Source organism: Branchiostoma floridae, chromosome 17 (genome assembly GCF_000003815.2).
Source record: "Branchiostoma floridae strain S238N-H82 chromosome 17, Bfl_VNyyK, whole genome shotgun sequence".
Classification (NCBI taxonomy): domain Eukaryota; kingdom Metazoa; phylum Chordata; class Leptocardii; order Amphioxiformes; family Branchiostomatidae; genus Branchiostoma; species Branchiostoma floridae.
The window spans coordinates 18,995,252-19,009,488 of NC_049995.1; the positions used below are offsets into that span (position 1 = coordinate 18,995,252).

General features: G+C 48.2%; 1 protein-coding gene across 1 annotated transcript in view; it reads right to left on the minus strand.

The window, feature by feature from the left end:
* LOC118404473 overlaps positions 1 to 9,635 on the minus strand; it is a 17,543-nt gene extending 7,908 nt beyond the window's left edge. The window contains exons 1-3 of the mRNA XM_035803548.1: positions 9,356 to 9,635; positions 2,848 to 3,071; positions 2,405 to 2,460 (exon numbers count right to left, since the gene is read on the minus strand). Coding sequence (XP_035659441.1) covers positions 2,405 to 2,460; positions 2,848 to 2,917 — 126 coding nt within the window. The 5' untranslated portion in view covers positions 2,918 to 3,071; positions 9,356 to 9,635. The remainder of the gene's footprint in view (positions 1 to 2,404; positions 2,461 to 2,847; positions 3,072 to 9,355) is intronic.
* Between the last annotated feature and the right edge of the window lie 4,602 nt (positions 9,636 to 14,237).

Consider the following 14,237-nt stretch of genomic DNA (forward strand, 5'->3'; position numbering starts at 1 on the left):
GGGGCATAATTAGTAGTTTTCAAAACGGTTGATACAATAATAAGTGTTTGTATCGGATATACTTCAGTGCCAACGGTAGCTAAACCCAACATAAACACGTAATTCATGTTTCCGTGTTTAGAGTCGATGTAGCATCCCTTATCTTAACTGGAAAGTTCATCTGTGTTGGTACAAGTCATGGACTAGTTCAATAACATCCCTTATCCGTGTATCTTTTGTTATGTTCAGAAGAGCTGCCATATTTAGTAACGCCCCGGGGTGGGGTTAGAAAGTCTAAATAAACTCCGATAACTCCATAATAACTTCTGCACTTCCTTAGACCGCATAACAAAGGAACAAAACGTATTAAATGGACAAAAACGTCTCACAGAAGCCGCTCGCCCACGTGATACATTACTCTTATGTCTCCTAACAGTGGATAAAGGCACAAAAAATGTCTAAAGGTAAATCGGAGCAGAACTCGTCGAGCCCCCTCACCCACACGAGAGTCTGGTTTCTTAACTCAAGATCTTCAGACAAACAGGTAAAATCGCACGTGGGTGTCTGGGGCTGATAATATATAGCTGCAACACAATACAACATTATCGTATTAGTCTTGGATATCATGCTTTTTATACTCCAGTCACCCGGAAAGGTTTTGTTCCGGTAAAAATAACTGTTGATCAGATAAACGTACCGAGGGCGTTTTGAGCATCTCATGGTTGTTGTTAGATTATCGTATCTTGTTGGAGAGGATATAGTTTGAGTAGAGTGACACAGCAGAATGCGATGGTCGGAGCGGACCTTATAGTGGATACCATATGTGTGCCATTCATACACCACAGCTACAATGTATACGTACTGTCCTGGTTAAAGACTAACGTCGACATTTCCAAATCGGGCCCGGTCGGACTTTTTGTGGAAACGAAATGTAGAAATGTATACGTCAAAATATACACATATAATGTCCACGACTACTCTCTTTACGTCCTGTGTAGTTTTGTGTCCTTTGTGTCCTTAACTTGAAGAAGAAAAGAGCGGCGAGGAAAGCTAGGAATGGACTTGATACACATTTGTCATGACGAGGTGTGAGAGACGCTCATCCGTCGTGAACGACGGAAGGACCACGACATCATACTTTCCGTTCCCGAAAGCTGCCCGGCCGGGCCCCGGTTTGGAAACGTGACGTACGCCTGAGATTCATGTTTAGTACGGAATCAGGGGCCATACCGGCGCCCCCTCCCCCTCGGTTATGTACCGGAAATTTACTGAGAGCTCGACGCCTGAAGAACCGTAAACAAAAACATCAACATGGCGGGGTTATGGGTCGCCCAGGCCAACAACACAAACACGAACCAACCACCAACCAGGGCACAGACAGACTCGTTATGATGAAATGTAAATGTAGGTGAGAAAGTTCTTTTAGGCTTAATTTCATTCCAGGTTGAGATCGCGTGGCGCAGCGGCAGCGTGTTTGGCTCGGGACCGAGAGGTCTCGAGTTCGAACCCTGACGCGTTACCGGTCTTGTGCCCTTGGGAAAGGCACTTTACACGGCTTTTCTCACTTTACTCAGGTGAAAATGAGTACCTAGCCTCGGGTATGGTCGTCCTTCGGATAGGACGTTAAATTGAGGTCCTGTGTTTGGGGAGAGCCACGCCAGGAAGTCGGGGTAGAACACGTTTGGAAGGAAGAGTAGGAGACCGAGGGGGCGTGACATTTTACCGGACAAGATCAGTCAGGCCGGCGGAAGGACTCGCCAGACAGCCCGGAGCCCTGCCCGACACGTCCCGGTGCTACACCGTGATGGATGTCGGCGGGAACAAAGGGTATAACAGGATAAACCTGCACGCTTCTTTATATCGGTTGTGACGTATGGAATTCCGGAACTCTTCCTCCCTCCTCAAATACATCTTCAATACTACCGGGCCCGCAGCACCGCGGAGTATGGGCAGCTGCGCTGCGTTAGGCAAGGTTAAGGTTAAGGTAAAGTAAAGATTTCTGCTAACCTGCCGAAACTATAACTGGAGATGAATGGATAGATGAATGAATGAATGAATGAATGAATGAAAAATGAATGGTCTAACATCCAGATATAAAAATGAAAGGACCCTAATGTACTTTATCGACCCTCTAATCGATGGATTGGAAACCTGGTTGGGACAAACGCTGACATCAGTAGTTAAGCGTACAAACACCGTAACACGGTCAGTCATTAGGGTGGTGTTGGAGCAGAACTGATTCAGACTGGCCGATAAGCCTGTGATTTAACTGTGTCAAAAGCGAACAACATTTAGTGAAAACATGAATCCCGACAACCGTCCCGAGTGGAATAAACCATGTGAAAGTTGCTCCAGGGAATGGCTCCTCCTCGGACTCAGTAACGTATACGTATAAGAGTAAAATCCCGACAGCCGGGCTGCTCACCTGGAAAAGTCGCTCCACTCTCACCACCAACTGCTCCCTGTGCGTTCTGTGGATTTCTGTAGGGGGAAGGGAAACATGAGGAAAAGAGTTAAAACCAGTAGATATATGTGGCACTAGAACCACACATACGTCCCAAGGGATGCATAGACATACGGGGGAACGGTCACATCTACAGCATTGATTTTACATTTACTGTACTCCTCCTATTCCTGGTCCTTCCAGTTGATTTTCTTTTCGTTCCTCTCAAATATCTGATGTTATAGGGAAACGACTGGCCTGGATGCCTGGACGGACAGCAGCACAACTAACAAACAAACAAACAAACAAACAAACAAACAAGCAAACCTGTAATCGGGAAGGCCTGGACAGTCTGTATGGAGAGCAGCACAACAAACAAACAAACAAACAAACAAACAAACAAACAAACAAACAAACAAACAAACCTGTAATCGGGAAGGCCTGGACAGTCTGTACGGAGAGCAGCACAGCAAAGATGAAGGCGGGGCCCGTCATAGTGTCTTACCCGCGGGTGGGGGTCCCGGTGCAGTCTGGGAACGGTGCTGTTTACCCAGGGTAGGGGTCCCGGTGCAGTCTGGGAACGGTGCTGTTTACCCGAGGGGTGGGGAAGTTTAAGAGCGGACAGGGAACAATTTTGGGTCTTTCTGTCCTGTAAGAAAAAGGAATAGAAAGTTTAGAAGCTCTCCGCGTATTTAGTGTCCTGCTATGCTAAGAGCGGTGGTGTTTGGAAGGAGCGCTGGTTTTTAACACATTGGGGCGAAGTTCTTATGCTGGGAATTTCGTATTATAAGGTGCGCAAGCGCATCCAACCTGCGCCACCTCCCCACCAGGCCTGCTGTAGAGTGGCGTCATCGGATCAAACTTGTGATTCGTGCAGAAAAGTGGCGTTTTGACGTCAGAGCTCTGTTTTTGAAGGCACTTCACCTTTTGACAAATCTTTTACTGTAAAGGTTCATTTTATTCTTCTTTTCTTGTAAACTCAAAAGTGGCGGAAGCAAAGCCCTCCAGCGTGAGGGAAGCCTTAGCGGTCGGGCAGCGGTTCTTTCTCCTCACGTTTCTAAAATAGCAAAACAGATCGTGTATGGCTTCAGGTCTGGTTAAAGGCGAAGAGCCGATAATCTGGACATATTCGCACATAAAAACTTTGGGCTTTGTCCAGAGCTCTGCTGTCGTCACGGCGTTAACGCCGTTTCACGGCTGTCGTCACGGTCATTTTACGGCTAATTTAGCGCAATCAATCCGCGACCTTTCTGTAAGAAGGCCGTAAAAACCGACCTCACACGGAGATATGGGACCGGGGTATGTGGTTACATACGGAAAGGAGATTTAGAGATTTGCACTGTAATGGCTATTACGCCGGTTTGGGGCATGGACTACAACTTGACCTGATCAAATAGTAAGAAACATACAGAAGACTGGGAGAAATGCGGTGAATGATTTGGTGATTGTGTAGCGATCAATAAGGGGTCATCTTAATGAGTCAATCTATAAGTCTCAGTATTACCCCTTTGTACATCGCATGTGACGTTTTTACTTGCTTTGTAACGACTTCTGTGATTGGTGATGTGTTAAATGTGACGCTTGTAACGACTCCTGTGATTGGTGGTGCGTGAAATGCCGGCAGTTAATCGGGCGTGAAGGCAGGTGGCGGGAAATGCAGCTCCGAGCAGATGTGGGGTGGAGGATCGTGACCTTTTCTGGCAGAACCAGACGTCAGGCTGAATGTTACAACATCTGCTTAGAGAATACCTTATCTGTTTGCCTGATATGCCAATCCGAATTGTCAGCGTATTTGGGAGATTGAGACTTTCCATGTTCGCTATCTGCAAGGAGGTCTTTTAACCTCCTTGGTCTCTGGTTGCTGCCGTGCTCTATGGGTTCGGCACAGCAGGATGACGATATCAATCGGAAAATACTGTATTACTAAACGGGAATAAAGGATTCGACTAGCACTAGAGAAACGGAGTATTTTGATCATTTTATTATCCACAGAAAGACTCCCAATCGTCGAAATAAATGCGATATGTGAACTCTGTCCAGGCCCATCGTACGTGGAATTCTGAACAAGCGCGATGACCATTAGGCTGCGGCCTGAAATCCCGCCCTGAGGACTGCAACCCTTTCCAGTAGCACGGGGGTCAGGTGACCGACTCTACCGCCCGGACGTCGGGTCACTGACCTCTACACCAGTGACGTCACGACCCCTCCGACCGCGTCAGGCGAGGAACGTGACGTCACGAGTTCGGATTATCCTTGACCTTTCTTACAGGGGATTTTGCCTGATTTTGTCCAAACTTCTTCTCAATGAAAGTCTGAAACGTGCCACGACAGACGTCAGGGATTTCATACCTTTTAGTCCTCTTACAAAAGACCATCCAACTCACATAAAGAAGCTCAGGGATACAGAAATGAGGTATCTACCCTGCAGCTGCGGGCGTTACAACTTAGTTCGGATTCACTGTGTAAAAATGTACTACGCTGTTCTGAAAGCATTTTGTCCTGGATAACAAAGTCTTCTGTACACAGCCGACTGTTTATACATAGTTCCTTTGCTCAGAGTCATAGTCTACATAGCTATATAGATTGACTGACAGCAGTATTAGTAGTTTATAGTACTATACATAGACGACGGTTAGGTACCGTCTGTCACCATCCCCAGGGCAATTCTCTATCGCAATGAAAGTGAACAGACGGTGGCCGAAAAGTCGGCAAGAAGCACCTGGCTGTTCCACTTTCACTGCGACCTTCACTGAGTTTTGCCCTGAGGAAGTTGACAGACGGTTACCGAGACTACGGCGAGGTTTTAGCTTTAGCCCATTGATAGCTTAACGTTATCCAGGACAAAATACATTAAGAAGAACCAAGGACGTTGGAATAACATACACATTTCTACAGGTAGTTAAAAAATGCTTGTAGCACGTACATGTACGTACGAAACGCACAGCTTGGAATAGACACTCTGTTACAAACAATTTTGCTATTCAGTGAGATATAAGCCTGAAAGTATTCACTGGGACCGTCTGTCACCTTCATCAGGGCAATTCTCTATCGCAATGAACCCAACAGACGGGCACCGAAACGTCGGCTGGATAGAAACACCTGGCCGTGTCACCTTCTCTGCGAATCGCCCCGAGGAAGTTGACAGACGATCACCGAAAAGTCGGTTTGGAATAAACGCTTTGTTACAAAGAGCTTCGCTATTCAGTGATTTATAAACCTGATGAGGGCATTGTTCGTGTTTATAACGATGTTTCATTTAACAAAGCAGAAGACGGGAAAACCCGGGGTTAAAAACGTCCACGTGTGGGATTAAGGATGCCTTGACCTGACAAAATATCAATTTGTAAACATCCCGGTTTGTTTGCATTGGGCCGATTTATTGGATCTCTTATTATGAGGAGTTTATTTGCAAATTCATGCCTGAGGGCTAATTGCAAGTACATGGTAAAAACATAGGAGATGTACAAGTGACAACGAACAGTTACAAACAATATTCTACCCTAATACTAGTGTTGGTTATTTCTAAGTAGGTTGGGTTTGACTTCTATTTTGGAAGCAGAGGGAGACGTTATAGTTATTGTCCAACCAGACAACTGTGAGTTGTAACAGTCACGGGCAGCGACGCGAAGCTTTTGTCGGAGTTCACGCATAATTTAACACGGCTAAAATCGCCTCGCGCGCCTCGCGGCCTGCGGCGATGGTTATTGTGTACCTCATGCCTGTTTGGCAGGTTACTACTTATAATTACTGCCGAATCTGTCTGTAGAAAGTTAGTCCCATACCTGCCAAACAGCCGCGATGTGCACAATAATCATGCTGCAGGACGCGCACACCTGAACATCATCCCAAAAGTCGACGACAAAGTAGTGTCTAATAAAGTGCGTATTTGACTCTCTAGAATTTCATTTTAGTGCCCTTTGTGGCGGGTGAGGGGACCACACTGTCTTGTACACTCCACCTTGCCTATAGAAACGGAAAGGTAAGTGTAGTTCCAAAGCATGCCTTTTTAAGGCCGATGGGGCAGTGGGTTGTTAACCATTGGGAGGCGGAGCCCATACCTCTCTTTATAATCCCCCCCACCCACCCCACACACACACACATACATACACCGAACGTCAGGTACCCATTTTTACACCTGAGTGAAGTGAGGAAAGTCGTATAAAGTGCCTTTCCTAAGGGCACAACATATTTGGAATTTCAGGGGATACTAAGAAAGGGCCTCGGGGTTCTGGGCCAAATACCCTGACCACAACGCCAACACGACGCCAACTATGCCCAGTAACCACGTGTACCAACGTAGCCACAAATGACCCTGTGGTCCTCAGTTAGATGGATTAAAAATCTAAAACCCAAAAAATGATAAAATAGAAACACCAAAAAAAGTAGAATAGTGGGGGGGAGGGGATGGACCAAGAGTGGTGGGTGGGAGTGAGGTGCTGCGCAGAGTCGATGTGTTTTCAGAATTAGTTTGGTCTGTATCCCCCTCGGGGGATGTATCGGAAGATACGTAAAACCGGGGAGTAAGTATCCTCTCTAGGTATAGACTGGCTAAGAACAGAAGTAAGTGCTCTGACAAGTATAAAATTACTTTTTGTCAAAAAGGAGTTTTCCTTTTGCGATACAATCTGCAACTAAGACCAAGTTTCGGCAAAAGTTTACTAGTCATATGTGCATGAGTCAGCCAACTCGAATAGTCTGTAAATAGCTGTAATAACTTTTTTATGTATTTTTTATGTCCTGAAAGACTGGCTAGGTACAAATAGCACGTTAGCTAATGGAGTGAAGAAAGTATCCCAGTATTTGACTGGTCTCTGGTACAAGTCTACGCTGTAGCTATACTCCCTCACATTAGGCGAAAATAGATCGGACGACGAGTCTGCGAGATCTAAATTACGGGGAGGCATGACCCTGGCGGCATCATGGTCATGCCTCCTCGTAATTTAGAGCTCGTCTAAATTCTCGATCCGATCGATTTTCGCCTAATGTGAGGGGGTATTATGAAATCTTGTTGGGAATTCTTCAAAAGATCGCTACAAAAACCGTCGGTGTGGCGTTGGGATTAATATGGCCCAGAAACCAAAGGTCCTGGGTTCCAACCCCCTGACATGTCCCGCTGACGTTGTGCCCTTGGGACAAGTACTTCACATGACCTTCCTTACTTCACTTCGGTTAGGGTCGTCCCTCGGATAGGACGTTAAACCGAGGTCCCGTGTTTGAGGAGAGACACACCTCGAGCATTACAGAACCCACCACACTTATCGAAAAGAGTAGAAGTCCTTCACAGTGTGAGTGGATCAAATAAATCTCTCCGGATATGCAGCTTGTACTGTTCAGTACAAACCTGGTGTGTTACGCCATGAGGAGGTTTACTGGGTATGCAAAACAAACAAACAAATAAAGTATCGAAGAGGTCACCAGTACAGGTTTGACAGTAGTCTACGTCTCATTGGGCGTTCTTGAAAGATACAGTAACTAACGCAACATCGCACGCCACTCTGTAAAGCTATCATCTCTATTTACCTGTAATCTAATGAGGCAAAAAGCCGTTTTGTCTCGCGGCTGTTATTAACGTGCTACTGTGACACCGGGGGGACGGTATTTAACGTGCGCCACATGCTACTGTGACACCGGGGGGACGGTATTTAACGTGCGCCACATACTACTGTGACACCGGGGGGACGGTATTTAACGTGCGCCACATGCCAGTGTGGCAGGTGACGAGTTCTAATGAGACATAATTTCTACTGTAACATTTTGGATAAAAGCAAACACTCAGGTCAGAGAGCAGCGCGAATTTAGTTTGCCTGACTGGAAACACTTTTCAACTCAGCTCACCCGAGCAGAAACTGGGAGGCTGTTTTTATCATACAAACATACCAGATTTGTAACGAACACTGAGAACTGTAAAAACTGCACTTCCGGACATATTTAACTGGTCTAGTCCTGATATATAGACACAGTGCATAACGTAAGGCAATACGTCGTTTATGTGCCTGATTGGAGACACTCTTTCACTCAGCTCGTTCAAGCAGAAACTGGGAAACTGTTTTTATCGAGCAAGACTATAAAGATAGCCTGAATTCTTCCGTTAAAACTTTATCCGGCAGGAAGTTAGAGAGACAAAACTACAGTTTCGCCTGTAAAAGGAAGAGTACCATTTGTCCTAGACATTTGCAGTCGGACTTCTATCGAGGTTTTTACATAATAAATTAAGTCTGTTCGCGTTCTGACCTTTCCGTCGGAGGACTGTCCCGACTCATACAGCACCTCAGTGCGAATATCAATGCTGTATAGAGTCTACGTGAAGATTGTACTAGAGTTGTGTAACTAGCTTGTGGTCTTGTACAACTCGTCATACATATAATAATCGTTATACAATAAACTTTGACTTGATTAATTTCTGTAGTAGGGTCTGAAGGTGTGAAAATTGTTGGTATTTCTATGAAAGTTAGTCTCTACCTACTCTAACTATTCGGGAAATAGCTAGATAGGAAACACAATTTTCCAGGGGAGGTCGGCCATCGCAGAGTAAACATTTGCCTCGTTCCTTTTTTTGCCGAAGTCTACCTGCATAGGCGTTATGGAGGCTAGGGTTAAAATTGTTAAGTTCTTGGTACGTTCAGAAACGTCGCCCTGACCGAGGAATGTGCCGGCATAACTGCCGGAGTGGCTCGGGGCGGGGACGGGGGCCGGCCGCCGGCGGGGCGCAGGTGTGCCCGGGGACAGCGAGGGAACGGCACCGACTCACCTGGGCAGGTGCGGCGCGATCTCACACGCTTGTGGGATCCCGGGATCTCAGATCCGAGATTCTAGCCTGGATCTGCAGACGGTTTGGCTGGGAGTTGACGCTACAGACGCTACTCTTGGCTTCAGGTGTGCGTGTGACGTCTTACATGTGCACAGAACAATCTTTAAGGAACTATCACCACTCACCTGAAGTACTGTCGGCTTCTTAAGATCCGGGAATGTCTCCAGGTGTCTTAGATCCAGGATTACGTTGCGCGGATTTTGGGTGGATCCGGATCGCAACAGGACGTGGTTTGGTACTTGTGTGTTGGGAGTGCGCGTTGCCTGGCGGGTTCCGCTGGCAGTTGTGCCGACCCGAGCGTGTGCAGTAGGTGTGTCCACGTGCAGCCACGCGAACAGCGCCCCCGGGCGGGCAGGCGGGAATTACACCGCTGGTGCACGTCACCGCGGCACAAAAACAGCGCCCCGGGCGGGCAGGCGGGAATTACATTGCTGGTGCACGTCACTGCGGCACAAAAACAGCGCCCCCGGGCGGGCACCATGGAATTACACCACTGGTGCACGTCACTGCAGCACAAAAACAGCGACCCCGGGCGGGCAGGCGGGAATTACACCACTGGTGCACGTCACCGCGGCACAAAAACAGCGCCACAGGCGGGCGGGCGGGAATTACACCACTGGTGCACGTCACCGCGGCACAAAAACAGCGCCCCAGGCGGGCAGAAGGGAATTACACCACTGGTGCACGTCACCGCGGCACAAAAACAGCGCCCCCGGGCGGGCAGAAGGGAATTACACCACTGGTGGACGTCTGCTGGTCACATTTCTGCTGGTCACATTTCTGCTGGTCACATGTCTGCTGGTCACATTTCTGCTGGTCACATGTCTGCTGGTCACAGTTCTGCTGTTCACATTTCTGCTGGTCACATCTGCTGGTCACATCTGCTGGTCACATGTCTGCTGGTCACATGTCTGCTGGTCACATGTCTGCTGGTCACATCTGCTGGTCACATCTGCTGTGATCACATTTCTGCTGGTCACATCTGCTGGTCACATGTCTGCTGGTCACATGTCTGCTGGTCACATTTCTGCTGGTCACATTTCTGCTGGTCACATCTGCTGGACACATGTCTGCTGGTCACATGTCTGCTGGTCAAATCTGCTGGTCTCATGTCTGCTGGTCACATCTGCTGGTGGCATTTCTGCTGGTCACATCTCTGCTGGTCACATCTGCTGGTCACATCTGCTGGTCACATGTCTGCTGGTCACATCTGCTGGTCACATGTCTGCTGGTCACATTTCTGCTGGTCACATCTGCTGGTCACATGTCTGCTGGCCACATCTGCTGGTCACATGTCTGCTGGTCACATTTCTGCTGGTCACATCTGCTGGTCACATGTCTGCTGGTCACATCTCTGCTGGCCACATCTGCTGGTCACATCTGCTGGTGGCATTTCTGCTGGTCACATCTCTGCTGGTCACATCTGCTGGTCACATCTGCTGGTCACATGTCTGCTGGTCACATCTGCTGGTCACATGTCTGCTGGTCACATTTCTGCTGGTCACATCTGCTGGTCACATGTCTGCTGGTCACATCTCTGCTGGCCACATCTGCTGGTCACATCTGCTGGTCACATGTCTGCTGGTCACATGTCTGCTGGTCACATGTCTGCTGGTCACATGTCTGCTGGTCACATGTCTGCTGGTCACATTTCTGCTGGTCACATCTGCTGGTCACATCTGCTGGTCATATTTCTGCTGGTCACATTTCTGCTGGTCACATGTCTGCTGGTCACATGTCTGCTGGTCACATGTCTGCTGGTCACATTTCTGCTGGTCACATGTCTGCTGGTCACATCTGCTGATCACATTTCTGCTGGTCACATCTGCTGGTCACATCTGCTGGCCACATTTCTGCTGGTCACATTTCTGCTGGTCACATGTCTGCTGGTCACATGTCTGCTGGTCACATGTCTGCTGGTCACATGTCTGCTGGTCACATGTCTGCTGGTCACATGTCTGCTGGTCACATTTCTGCTGGTCACATCTGCTGGTCACATCTGCTGGTCATATTTCTGCTGGTCACATTTCTGCTGGTCACATGTCTGCTGGACACATGTCTGCTGGTCACATCTGCTGGTCACATCAGCTGGTCACATGTCTGCTGGTCACATCAGCTGGTTACATTTCTGCTGATCACATATCTGCTGGTCACATGTCTACTGGTCACATTTCTGCTGGTCACATGTCTGCTGGCCACATCTGCTGGTCACATCTGCTGGTCACATCTGCTGGTCACATGTCTGCTGGTCACATTTCTGCAGGTCACATGTCTGCTGGTCACATGTCTGCTGGTCACATCTGCTGGTCACATTTCTGCTGGTCACATCTGCTGGTCACATTTCTGCTGGTCACATTTCAGCTGGTCACATGTCTGATGGTCACATCTGCCGGTCACATGTCTGCTGGTCACATCTGCTGGTCACATGTCTGCTGGTCACATGTCTGCTGGTCACATGTCTGCTGGTCACATTTTTGCTGGTCACATGTCTGCTGGTCACATTTCTGCAGGTCACATGTCTGCTGGTCACATGTCTGCTGGTCACATCTGCTGGTCACATTTCTGCTGGTCACATCTGCTGGTCACATGTCTGCTGGTCACATGTCTGCTGGTCACATCTGCTGGTCACATCTGCTGGTCACATGTCTGCTGGTCACATCTGCTGGTCACATGTCTGCTGGTCACATGTCTGCTGGTCACATGTCTGCTGGTCACATTTTTGCTGGTCACATGTCTGCTGGTCACATGTCTGCTGGTCACATGTTTGCTGGTCACATCTGCTGGTCACATCTGCTGGTCATATTTCTGCTGGTCATATTTCTGCTGGTCACATCTGCTGGTCACATCTGCTGGTCACATCTGCTGGTCACATGTCTGCTGGTCACATCTGCTGGTCACATGTCTGCTGGTCACATCTGCTGGTCACATCTGCTGGTCACATGTCTGCTGGTCACATCTGCTGGTCACATCTGCTGGTCACATCTGCTGGTCACATGTCTGCTGGTCACATCTGCTGGTCACATGTCTGCTGGTCACATGTCTGCTGGTCACATTTCTGCTGGTCACATCTGCTGGTCACATCTGCTGGTCACATTTCTGCTGGTCACATCTGCTGGTCACATCTGCTGGTCACATGTCTGCTGGTCACATCTGCTGGTCACATCTGCTGGTCACATGTCTGCTGTTCACATTTCTGCTGCTCACTTTTCTGCTGCTCACTTTTCTGCTGCTCACATTTCTCATCCATTAAGCACTACGCGGCAGGACCCGGGTCTACTCTTGTCCTCCGGGTTATAATCACCATCTACAAACTCGCATTTCTACTTACAGCACCTCTCAAGACGTCTCGACTTCACGTCTTACAGCAATAAGGATGTCTTGGATCGTCTTAGAACGATATTAACGTCTTAAAACAGTAAGAATGTATTGTCGCCGGGGTTTTACCCATTGTCCGCCCCCCCTCCTATTAGACGGCGATCGCACTGTGACCTAAATGGGACCTTTAAAAATATATATGTATGAAAAAAGACTCCCCGCCCCCCAAAAAACACAAAAAAAAAGCCATGAAATTCGTAATGAGTTCAACTGCTGAACACCTTTCCGTGCGTCAGGTGTAAGAACAGAACCGCTGAACACCTTTCCGTGCGCCAGGTGTAAGAACAGAACCGCTGAACGCCTTTCCCTGCGTCAGGTGTAAGAACAGAACCGCTGAACACCTTTCCGTGCGCCAGGTGTAAGAACAGAACCGCTGAACGCCTTTCCGTGCGCCAGGTGTAACAACAGAACCGCTGAACACCTTTCCGTGCGTCAGGTGTAAGAACAGAACCGCTGAACACCTTTCCTTGCGTCAGGTGTAAGTACAGAACCGCTGAACGCCTTTCCGTGCGTCAGGTGTAAGAACAGAACCGCTGAACACCTTTCCTTGCGTCAGGTGTAACAACAGAACCGCTGAACACCTTTCCGTGCGTCAGGTGTAAGAACAGAACCGCTGAACACCTTTCCGTGCGCCAGGTGTAAATCACAGCCACAGCAGTCGTGTGCCTCCTGCCCTTTCGGCTACATTCCTGTGCTGATGTCACCTGTGCGCTCACCTGAACACATCTGCCCCGGGCTACCTGCCGAGGCCAGGTGTTGTCATGACGTCACGGGGACAGGTAAAACTCGCCTCTTAAGTTGTTACAATTATCTAGTCCGGCATATTTCAGTAGAATCTTTCCGGATGTTGTCATATTTACTGACATCTTTCCGGGGTAGAATGTCTTACGGACATATAGAGCAGTTCTGAACCCTCCGCTAGGGGGCGTGACAGTCCTACTGTGTATAGCATATAACCTACGTGTAGTTTTTACTAGGTTAATGCAAGTATTCTGATATAACGCCTTGGTCTATATTGTACATTTTCTTTTAATATTGCATAGCCTACTGCATACTCAGTTGCCTTATATGTACAACGTTCATCACTTTGTCTTTAATACCTTTCACTTGTTCTGCAGTGAACTTTGACTTTACAAAACGGCTGGCCTGTTTGTTGACAAAGCAGTTTGCATGTCATCTCGCCTGTGAGCCCGTGCCTGGCGGGATTTAGTAATTTTTACCAGCTAACTTGTAGGTGCCGTTTATCTGGCCTGCTTGTCCGTAAGTGACAGGTCTGATTCTCGGCTCGCACGCGACTCAAGGATCCACGGATGGACGCAGCTGTGACGTCATGGCCAAGCAGATGTGGGGCCGGGGAAGAAGACCATGACGCTTTTAGGTGTTTTTTTTTTCTGACAACCCAAGAAAAGGATCAACCAATAAAAGCTACAACCCACTCCCCCATCTTAAAATTGTAACACTATGCTGCGCTGTAACAAAATGCGCCACCTAGCAGCGCTAGTAGGTACTGCATACTGCAATAAGGAGCCCTGAAACATGTCACCCCCTGGCGACACTCTGGTGTACAGCAGGCAGAAGAAAACGTCATGGCCCTTACGTCTCTCACAGGACAAAAAGTACCGGCAGCATGTT